General features: G+C 38.6%; 1 protein-coding gene across 1 annotated transcript; it reads right to left on the bottom strand.

Annotated features, from left to right (window-relative positions):
- Positions 1 to 5,086: 5,086 nt before the first annotated feature.
- Positions 5,087 to 11,700, bottom strand: LOC128221755 (KRAB-A domain-containing protein 2-like). The gene is made up of 2 exons (XM_052930356.1): positions 10,819 to 11,700; positions 5,087 to 5,137 (listed from the first exon to the last, which is right to left on the bottom strand). Exons 1-2 carry the CDS (start codon positions 11,698 to 11,700, stop codon positions 5,087 to 5,089), a joined length of 933 nt encoding a protein of 310 aa, XP_052786316.1.
- Between the last annotated feature and the right edge of the window lie 411 nt (positions 11,701 to 12,111).

Raw genomic sequence — 12,111 nt, 5'->3', positions numbered from 1 at the left:
TAGACAAAAACAAGACGTTTTAAGGTAGTCCATATAAACGACATAATAAATGAACTCTGCATACTTGATGATAAAATAAAAATAGAGGTTCTTTATATATTAAAGGCACTATACACCAGACTGGCACCAAAAAAGATTTTTTTCTGTTAAGAAATTCAAGACAAGTATTTAAGGAAATGTTTTACTCTTTCATATCATTAATGTAGAAAAAGAAATCGAATCAGGGACCGGGCTGGGACCGGTGTCGCCAAAATTGCAGTCCAGTGTGGTATCCACTGTGCTAAGAAGGCTGACCCTAAACGGTTGGAATACTTGAGCTATATACCTAACTTTGTTAGAGTCTATTGGTCATTTTCGCACTGGAAAGATTCCAGGTGGTTAATATTGCGCTAGACTGGTCATTATCGCCCTGGTCAGTTTCGACCTCTCAAATTTATCGTGGTTTTCGTGGATTTTCGTGTTCATTTTCGTGTTCAGTGTCAAAAATAGGTCTAGAAAAATGTTACCACTCCCTTCCCCGGGGGTACAAAAAGGTTATCTTTAAGACTTTTTTTCCGGCGTGGTTATTTTTTTTTGAAAATTGTTGGCTGTTTGTGCTATGGCAGTTTTTTACGCCCTTTTATATAAAAAAACGCATAAAAATATCTTTAACCGTTTTCGAGCTGTAGGGGAATAGAGTCCCCGGGGGTGTTTAGGGAAATTAGTAAGAAATTGAGGAGTCCAAATTTGGGGTTTCTAATGTGTTTTTTCGAGTTTAGAGACGTGAAATACCTGTTTCTAGAGTGTTCGGTCGCTTCTTTAGAGGTTGACTATCTATTAGGTTATATCACGTGATGACATCGACTAGCGAATCACGCATTACGGGAATGAATTCCACTAAGAAGACATACCTAGTAATCTTTTTTAATTGAAAAAATACGAAAAAACTGCGAAAAATAAATTAATTTTGAACTATGTGGTACTTCGGTTAGTAAGTTTCAATGCATTGTACAAATCGATACGAAGTTTATGTCAGATTTCGACAATTTTCTCTCTTTTTCGCTATTTCATCATACGGAGTACAGCCCCTTTAAAATTGCTAATGTAATAATGTAAGATAAAATTGTGGATTTTTTAAAACTACCTTTTTAGGAAATAGCAATGAAAAGGAACTAAGAGTTTACCTTAAAGAGTGTGCTATATGTTTACTTTGGCAATCGAAATAAAAAGGGACGCAACCTGAAGGAAACAGTCAACAATTTAAGGTCTTTAAACTCTTTTATGTAAAGACATAACCGTGTCTCGACTTACAATATAACCTCCAAAAATAATGACAGTTCTACTTTAAGTAGAGAGCCCTGTCAGTGTGTATACCACGTGATAAATATTGTCATAAACGCTACGTCCGAAAACAAAATTTTGCTTCGTATGAAGACTTTAAACAAAGATAACGTTCCTATTTATTCACCATTTTAAATGAAATATAGCGCAGTCTACGCCGCTAACGGAGCACCGCCTTCGGTCGTTTACCAGTGTTTGATTGAGAGTTGAGTTTCTTAAAACACTTTGACAATTTTTTTCACAATACGGCCGTCTGACAGAGCACTTCAAAACATTAGTTTGGAAACAGGTTTGTCGAAGTGATTGATTAAACTAATCACCTTATCAAACTCCGGTAAAACAACGAAGGCGGGACTCCTTAGGAGGCATAGACTGCCCTTTGTTTCATTTAAAATGGTGCAGTGATTGAAAAGTTATCTTCGATTTAAGTCTTCATTTTAAGCAAAAAGTTGCCTTCCAACGTAGCATATATAACGTAATTTATCACGAGGTATACACACACTGCCTGAACAAAATTACCTTTCTTTGACGTGCTTTAGAACATATACATGCATTTTAAAAAAAATCGACGCCTTTTATTCGTTATAATTTATAAATTATATTTAATGTGCCATAGATCTTCCATATTTGGGATGAACCTAGGTTCTAAAAATGTACAGAATGAACCAGCAAGCATTTTCGTAAATGAGCCGATTTAACTCCAAAATTGGCTGTCTGCATTCGGAAAACAATAGCAATAACTGTTATTGCCCAAAACAAAACATCGGGTGGGGTTTGTACGCAAGAGAACGGTATTAAATAGTTGTTTTGAAGCAAAAAATGCATTGAGTGAGTCGGGAAGCCTAGTAAGAACTTGCATCGTTTTCACGAGATATGTTAATACAGACATTGTTTTGATCCAAAACAAGCGTCTTCGTAAACGAGCAATTGCTCTTCATTCGGTGCACAAGGTCGTTTCTAAAAATTATCGTTGAAACATAAAGAAAACAGTGGTAATACTCACCGAATCGAGGACGTTTATCACTCAAAACAATGAACCGGGAAGCATGGACGCACCTCACATTACTGCTCTTGTCTAAACAATGTTTATAAACATTCCATTTATTTGTGGTTGTATCATTATAACATCGAGTCGTTTATGAGGTGTTATAATGGTATCGCAAGGTAATCACTTATTGAAATGGTGATGCATAAATGCCGTCAAACAAACTTCAAACTATGTATGCAGGTTAACAATATTAAGTATACTCGGAAATGTTTATTGGACGATGCATTATAGTGAATGTGTGATGGATGAACCTTTCGTTTAGTATAAAATCACCCATTTAAAGTATGCCAACATATATTTTTGAAATCATGATGGATTTAACTACATTAAAACCTCATAAGATAGAAAACAATATAAGAACAAATTTCAGTGTTAAAACTCTCGTCTTCACGATCTTTTTATAGTAAAGGTAATATTATAATATTGTTCCTAACAATATTCGCCTTGACAGATTGATGAATACCCTCCACAAGGATGAGAGTTGTCTAGTGGTATAGGTGTCGCGAATGAAAATGGTTCGTCTCTCAGGGCGACTGGAATTATCCAAATACACTTTTATAAAGAAATAAAACAATAAAGTTTCCAAATTTATCAAACGATGTTTACGTCTCCATCGACAAAATATGAGTGCCAATACATCAAATTGCACAAAAGACAAATTTATACAATGACAACATGTATATTAAAGTAATAAATCATACCTGGAATTATCCAAATACACTTTTATAAAGAAATAAAACAATTAAGTTTCCAAATTTATCAATCGATGTTTACGTCTCCATCGACAAAATATGAGTGCGCTGTGCACGAGGAAAATACCGCCACCAGCTGTGCACGAGGCGAACTACTTTAGTAAATATAGAAAGTGAAAGCGAAAATGAAAGTGGAATTAGTATATCAATTAGTGGATGATAGGAATGACTGGAGAGGAATGGTAGAATAGGAAAAATGGATTATCACAAGAAAGATGGACTTGGAAAATACGTGTACTGGATAAACATACATGTAGACGTATGACACTAACACAAACATATAGAGCAGGGCAAATTGACCCCGAGCGGTTGTGGCCTCAAAATTCTTAATTATGAAAGTGGTTTAATGGTATAGGTGTCCACCTCTCACCCGAGCGGTTGTGGCCTCAAAATTCTCAATTATGAAAGTGGTTTAGTGGTATAGGTGTCCGCCTCTCACCCGAGCGATTGTGGCCTCAAAATTCTCAATTATGAAAGTGGTTTAGTGGTATAGGTTCCGCCTCTCACCCGAGCGGTTGTGGCCTCAAAATTCTCAATTATGAAAGTGGTTAAGTGGTATAGGTTCCGCCTCTCACCCGAGCGGTTGTGGCCTCAAAATTCTCAATTATGAAAGTGGTTTAGTGGTATAGGTTCCGCCTCTCACCCGAGCGGTTGTGGCCTCAAAATTCTCAATTATGAAAGTGGTTTAGTGGTATAGGTTCCGCCTCTCACCCGAGCGGTTGTGGCCTCAAAATTCTCAATTATGAAAGTGGTTTAGTGGTATAGGTTCCTCCTCTCACCCGAGATGTTGTGGCCTCAAAATTCTCAATTATGAAAGTGGTTTAGTGGTATAGGTTCCGCCTCTCACCCGAGCGGTTGTGGCCTCAAAATACTCAATTATGAAAGTGGTTTAGTGGTATAGGTTCCGCCTCTCACCCGAGCGGTTGTGGCCTAAAAATTCTCAATTATGAAAGTGGTTTAGTGGTATAGGTTCCGCCTCTCACCAGAGATGTTATGGCCTCAAAATTCTCAATTATGAAAGTGGTTTAGTGGTATAGGTTCCGCCTCTCACCCGAGTGGTTGTGGCCTCAAAATTCTCAATTATGAAAGTGGTTTAGCGTATAGGTTCCGCCTCTAATCCGAGATGTTATGGCCTCAAAATTCTCAATTATGAAAGTGGTTTAGTGGTATAGGTTCCGCCTCCCACCCGAGATGTTGTGGCCTCAAAATTCTCAATTATGAAAGTGGTTTAGTGGTAAAGATTCCGCCTCTCACCCGAGCGGTTGTGGCCTCAAAATTCTCAATTATGAAAGTGGTTTAGTGGTATAGGATCCGCCTCTCACCCGAGCGGTTGTGGCCTCAAAATTCTCAATTATGAAAGTGGTTTAGTGGTAAAGATTCCGCCTCTCACCCGAGCGGTTGTGGCCTCAAAATTCTCAATAATGAAAGTGGTTTAGTGGTACAGGTTCCGCCTCTCACCCGAGATGTTGTGGCCTCAAAATTCTCAATTATGAAAGTGGTTTAGTGGTATAGGTTCCGCCTCTCACCCGAGCGGTTGTGGCCTCAAAATTCTCAATTATGAAAGTGGTTTAGTGGTATAGGTTCCGCCTCTCACCCGAGCGGTTGTGGCCTCAAAATTCTCAATTATGAAAGTGGTTTAGTGGTATAGGTTCCGCCTCTCACCCGAGATGTTGTGGCCTCAAAATTCTCAATTATGAAAGCGGTTTAGTGGTATAGGTTCCGCCTCTCACCCGAGATGTTGTGGCCTCAAAATTCTCAATTATGAAAGTGGTTTAGTGATATAGGTGTCCGCCTCTCACCCGAGCGGTTGTGGCCTCAAAATTCTCAATTATAAAAGTGGTTTAGTGGTATAGGTGTCCGCCTCTCACCCGAGATGTTGTGGGTTTCGAGCTCCAACAGTTTGAGAGTGTTCTAGTTAAATAGGTTTCCGCCAAACAAAACTAGTTTAAACGACATAATTTGCCAATCAGAATTGGCTTACAACCGCGCAGAATCTTTGAGGATATTCTTTACCCAGCTGAAAAGGGATGTAGAATGAACTTTTGACGCAAAAATAGCAATCGGAACACCTCGGCCATTTCCAATCGAAAACAACCTCGAAAGTATGAAAGTACATTTGTAGAAGTAGTTCTTAGAATTAATAACGTAATAATTTTAATTGATTGTAGTGTTAAAACGTGTTAATTGTGTTAAAAGTTCAAATCGATTCTAAGTAAAGTGTATTATATAAACCGTAGCATAAACCATTAATATTCCTAAGAATAAAGTCTTTAGGTAAAACAGCTAAACTTAAATTACTACGCGATCTATTCTGACATTGCAAACCGTCCATAAATACATATGTTTCTATTACTTCAAAGAACAGTGAAAACCCATTGGCTCGAGCTCCTAGGGACCGGTAAATATACACCGAGCCTCGGGAAATTTGAACCAATTGAGAATTGGTTCATTTGGGAAGTTTGAGCCAACGTTGATATAGAGCCAAGTATCTTCTAGCTGACGGGGCTCGACTGAAATACCAAAGTCATACGGGGTCGCCAAGCTTAAACAATTCATATTAATATGCACCAAATGCCTTTTCAAGTATGCATCTATGCAACATTCCATTATCCAGACGTAGCGTGACTTAAAGAATGTTTTTCATTCATCCAAGGGTTCGTGTTTAAGCAACTTTTATGTTAAAGTGCCGAATTTAGCTACTTTTATTTCAAGTTATTGACTTGGGAAGGGTGCACCTTTATTGTGGTATTTTCAAGGACATGCTTTTCAAAAACTTGAACAGTTATGACAAGACTTTGCACATTAAGGTTGTCGGAATAAAGATTCTCAGAATAGAAGCTAACAATTGAATGGCAGAATAACTAGTCTGTCATTCTGGCTGAATAAGAAGCATACTGCTGTCAATCAGGCTAAATAGCTCGCATGCTGCCATCCATCTAACTGAAAAGCTAGCAAAATGCCGAAAGATTCCTTTATATATAACATATTGGTGTCAGTCTGGCTTAAAAGCTAGCATACCGCTCTCAATCTGGCCATTCGAATAACTAGAATGCTGCAGTCCGTTTGGCTGAATGGTTAGCATACTGCTGTCAGTCTGGATAAATAGCTAGCATTATGACGTTAGTCTGACTGAATAGCTAGCACAATCTTTCAGTCTGACTAAAAAGCTAGAATAATGCTAATTCTGACTAAATTACTACTAGCTAACATTCTGCTGTCAGTCTGGCTAATAAGAGAAAATACTTTTTGTCAGGCCGAAAGTTAGAAAACTGCTATCAGTCTGAATGAATATCAAGCATTCTATTGCCAAACTACCTGAATAGCTTGCATAATGCTGTCGGTCTGATTAAAAGCAAGCATACTGTTATCAGTCTTGCTGAGTAGCTAGCAAATATCTCTAGATCGGGCTGAATAGCTGAAATAATGCTACCAGTCTGGCCTAAATTGATAGGATGCTGATATCAGTCTGACTGAATAGCTAGCAAAAAACTTTCATTTTAACTAAATAGCTAGCACACTGTCGTCGGTCTGGTTGAATAACTAGCATAGTGTTGTCAATATGACTGAAAAGCTAGCATTATGCTGTAAGTCTGACTGAATAGCTAGCAAACTACTGTCATTTTAACTAAATAGCTAGCATACTGTCGTCGGTCTGGTTAAAACGCTAGCATGGTGATGTCAATATGACTGAAAAGTAAGCATAATGCTGTAGGTCTAACTGAATAGCTAGCATAATGCTGTAGGTCTTGCTGAATAGCTAGCATAATGCTGTAAGTCTGGATGTATAGATAGCATATTGCTGTCAGCTTGGCTGAATTGCTAGCATATTGCTGTAAGTCTGGTTGAATAGCTAGCATATTGCTCTAAGTCTGGTTGAATAGCTAGCATATTGCTGTAAGTCTGGTTGAATAGCTAGCATATTGCTGTCAGCTTGGCTGAATTGCTAGCATATTGCTGTTAGTCTGGCTAAAAAAACTAACATATTGCTGAAAGTTTGGCTTAAAAGCTTGCATATTGCTGTAAGTCTGGCTGAATAGCTATAATATTGCTGTAAGTCTGGATGGATGGCTAGCATATCGCTGTAAACTTGGCTGAATTGCTAGCATATTACTGTAAGTCTGGCTAAAAATCTCTGTTTGGTTTAAACGCTGGCATAATGCTGTTAGTATGGCTAAATAGCTAGCATGATGCATTAGTCTGGCTGAATATATAGCATAATGCTGTAAGTCTGGCTGAATAGCTAGCATGATGCATTAGTCTGGCTGAATATATAGCATTGTCGGACCGTATTTGGTACAAAAACGAATATGGTACAAATTTGTACCATATTCGGCCGAATATGGTACAACTGTCTAATTGTACCATATACGTATCTGCAGTTTTGGGGTAAAATGCCTGACCAAATATGGTACAAACTTGTACCATATTCGGATGAAAAATGTACCACATTCGTTCCGAATATGGTACACACTCATCATCGTCATCGTCATCATCATCATCGTCATCATCATCATCATCATCATCATCATCATCATAACTACAATTTGCATCAACGTCATCAATACCATCATGAAAATAATCATCATCGTCATCATCATCATCATCATCATCATCATCATCATCATCATCATCATCAGCATCATCATCATCATCATAATCATCATCATCGGCGGCCGGTAATCATTGGCGTCAACATAATAAAAAACTTTTTTCATCATCATCATTATAATCATTATCATCGGCCGATAAACATCGCAGTTATCATCATCACAATCATCAAACCCCAATCATCATCACCATTGTCATCATCATCAATTACATCATCATCGTCACCATTAACGCCATTATCATCATCATCGTCATGATGATGACAAAAGTTTTGATGATGATGACGACGATCAAAATTACCGTCATCATCATCATCACAAACTTTTATCATCATTGTCATCATCATCACCATCATTATCACCACAATCATCAAGGTCATCATCATCATCATCAACACCATCATCATCATCACCATTATCATCATCGTAATGAAGATCACAAAAATGTGATGATGATAACTGCGATGTTTTTCGGTCGATGGTGATGATGATGACAAAAGTTTTGTAATGATGATAACGACGGTCAGCACATCATCATCATCATAATCTACCGATAAAAATCGCCGTCAGCATCATCAAAACACATTTGTCATCATAATCATCATCATTATAATAATCATCATCGACCGATAAACATCGCTGTCATAATCATCAAAATACGTTTGTTATCATCATCATCATCATCATCATCATCATCATCACATCAATTATCAACACCCCAATGATCATCATCGTTGTTATCTTCACCAACACCACCATCATCATCACCATCAAAACCAACATCATCATATCCATTATCATGATCGTAATGGTGATCACAAAAGTTTTTTTTGTGATGATAATGACAGCGATGTTTTCGGTCGATAATGAGGATGTTGTGATGATGATGACGACGATGAGAATATCATCATCATCATCGGCCAATAAACATCGCCATCATCATCATCACAAATATTTTGTAATCATCATCATCATTATCATCATCGTCGGCCGATAAACATCGCCGTCATCATCATCTAAAATCTTATCATCATCATTATAACCATCATCATCGTCCGATAAACATCGCTGTCATCATCATCCCAAAACGTTTGTTATCATCATCATCATCATCATTATCATCATCATCATCACCACAATCATCAAACCCCAATCATCATAACCACTGTCATCATCATCACCACCACCATCATCATCATCACAATTTTTTTACCATCATCATCATCACAAATGTTTTGTCATCATCATCATCACATATTCATTTTACATTTTGTATTTTATAATTTGTTTCATTCAAGAGATTCAACAAACTTGTACTTTTTTCATTTATTGGTATACTGACAGGATTTTTCAAAGTAATATTGAAGAACATAGAACAGCATTTAAATTTTAATCCAACTGTAGCATTTTGACCAGACATAATATACATATATACATTCATTTTAGTAGCAGCCAAAATATCCCAAATGTGCTTCGTAAAAAGTTACCATTAAATGAGCAAATGACAACAAATTTCCGGTAGAAGAACATAATCATCAATCACAAAAATAACATAACAGGTTTCCAAACACCGATATACATGTATATTTCACCTGTAATGTCTGTACATGACATCTATGATATCATACCAACCGATTCCACTAACACGCAAACGCAGCCATGCGTTTGCCCATTTTGGCCCCTTGATGATTTCTTTTATTGCCGAAATAAGACCGCTGTTTCTGCCCGCTCTTGTTAATAGGAAACGAACGCTAACAGGATTTCTGTTACTAGTATCTAGTCCAATATCCGGCCGAATGTAAATTCTAGGTGTTTGCAAACTCATTGACCTTATTAAATCTCTAAAGGGTTTGCCGACCTTCGCCAACACAAACTGGATTGACGGGTTTGATTGTATGCAGAACTTAAAAATTTCAACTTGAATGTGAAGTGGTAACATCAGAAATGGAAAAGTCGTTCGCCTCTGTGCCCTCCTATTGTTTATCATATCTTGAAGCTCTTTCAGGGCTGAACACACAGAGACGTCACCGTTGTCGCCAGAGTCACCGTTGTCGCCGGAGTCACCGTTGTCGCCAGAGTCACCGTTGTCGCCAGAGTCACCGTTGTCGCCGGAGTCACCGTTGTCGCCAGACGCAGCGTTGTCGCCAGAGTCATCGTTGTCGCCAGAGTCATCGTTGTCGCCAGATGCAGTGTTGTCGCCAGACGCAGCGGTGTCGCCGGAGTCACCGTTGTCGCCAGAGTCACCGTTGTCGCCAGACGCAGCGTTGTCGCCAGACGCAGCGTTGTCGCCAGACGCAGCGCTGTCGCCAGAGTCACCGTTGTCATACGACTGTTCTAAGCGTGATATTATGTCCTTGTACACGCGTTGATTGATACGGATACTAACGTAATGCATGCCAAATCCTTCTGGGAAATACCCCAATGCAATTGTTCCAACATCACCATCGAACTTTCCATCTGCTGACACAATTGATGAGTGTTCTAGTCCTCGGGTACAAACTACCAGGCACTGCAAATTATATTCTCTCATAAGTGCAATGAGCGTGAGGTTGTCGCCGTATGTCCCATTCTTAGACATATTCTTAACGTATTCATCAAATGTTTCATCATAGACAAAAGTTTCATAGAAATATCTGTTTTCTACAATGTGATGGACTGCTTCCTTACGTAAAGCATCTACGTCTTTGTATATACCAATTTTACCAAGTTGATGCGATATAGCAGCAAATTGACAATTTCCATCCGGATTTGGGTCCATGGCAATATTCACCCCATCCAACAACTGCAGATTTTCATGGTGTGTTGAAACATGATAGTACTTAGTTCTGTGATTTTGTTTCTCTGAGCGGTTCTGTTTTAATGAATGTTTTTTAATTTTTCGTTGTTTCTCTAACGCAACAGTTAGGCTAGTCATGTTTTCGACCCCAACCGATTTGCTTACGAATCCAAGTTCGGGTTTGTTCGGTACTTGAAATGACACGATATAAACACCATTTCGTTTTACTTTTTCTACCTTGCCTTCGATAACATATCTTTTGGTTGGCACCCTGGATTTTCGAAAGGGATAGCGAATTAATACTGTCTCTCCTACTTTGTACTTGCTTGGGGAAGTTGCGTTTTTCAACAGCGACCTGTAAGCCTTTTTATTTGCTCGCCGTATGGTTTTCTTTATTTCACGAGAACTATGACGTTCTTTGGTAAAAACATGACTTCTTCCGTAGTAGGCTTCAAAGGGCGTGAGACCCCCAAGAACTCGTTTGAAACTTGTGTTTATGGCATAGGCTAAATCTTGAAGCCCTTCGACCCAGTTAAATCCACGTTTACTTTTTGTTGCAAATAGAATCTTGGCCTTTATAACACTGTTTGACCTTTCACACTTGCCCTGTGATTGAGGATGATACGGCCTACTATTGATCATTTTGATGTTGTACTTGTTCAACAAAAGTTTCATACTAGGGCCTTTAAATTCCAGTCCGTTGTCACATTGGATGATGTCAGGGGCAAGGTTAACCATCAACACGTCCTCTAATGCCTTTGCAACTTCACGCGAACTCTTCGTTTTCAGGGGTTTTGGCATAACGTACCTAGAATAAACGTCCACGACTTGTAGAATATAACTGTATGTGGACCCCTTGTAGCTAACACTTTGATTTTTCATGTTAATTAAGTCAATCTGCCATCTTTTGCCTGGTTCCTCTTCTGTAATTGTCTTTGGCGTTGGCTTGTTTGTAAATCTCGGATACTTCTCATGGTAATACTTGCTATTGTACAGTATTTCAAGGATAGCTTGTTCCGAGAACCCCGTGTAATTTACTTTCAGTTTGTTGTAAATAACCCTTGCTCCACATCCTTTGTTTTCCATGAACATCTTCTCAACAAATCTAGGAAGATCTTCTTTCACAAGGACTTGCTTTCCGCCACACAATAAAGAACCCCGGTCACCAAGCTCGAAGTCCTTACGTTTTCTAATCATGGCCAAACAATTATTCTCTTCAGGTGTCCGTTTCTTCACAGGGACATCGAACGATCCGTTTAAACATCTGACAATAATGTCGTACTTCGACCTGGGCAAGCACCCTAATTGCTTCCTTTTTTCTCCTAATTGCTTCCTTCATCTGAAATAATATAATAAGTTATTATACATTTATACTTCATTAGTTAATAGAGCTTGTATTGAACACCGCGTGTCGAAAACGAATGTCTCACGACATGAGCTGAGCTAAAATCACTCGTCTGATAGCTCCGCTAAAATTTACAATCCGAACTTCCGGGCAATATGCGCAATGAAAGTAGCAAGTACTTCATGTAAAGTTTCATTGAAATCCAACCGAATTCAAATTCAGGGGAAAAATAGCGGGCAAACTTATGGCGGTCAACGGACAAA

The sequence above is a fragment of the Mya arenaria genome, chromosome 16, assembly GCF_026914265.1.
Source record: "Mya arenaria isolate MELC-2E11 chromosome 16, ASM2691426v1".
NCBI classification, from domain to species: domain Eukaryota; kingdom Metazoa; phylum Mollusca; class Bivalvia; order Myida; family Myidae; genus Mya; species Mya arenaria.
The sequence above is the reverse complement of the archived record's forward strand: the minus strand, read 5'-3'. Positions and strand labels throughout refer to the sequence as shown.

What these genes read in the sequence shown, in the direction of transcription:
- LOC128221755 (XM_052930356.1), bottom strand. Translation starts at nt 11,700, where the DNA reads ATGATTAGAAAACGTAAGGACTTCGAGCTTGGTGACCGGGGTTCTTTA. An exon ending in CTTCCCCAAGCAAGTACAAA is followed by an intron (nt 5,138 to 10,818) that starts GTAGGAGAGACA and finishes ATCCCTTTTCAG; the next exon opens with CTGGGTAAAGAATATCCTCA.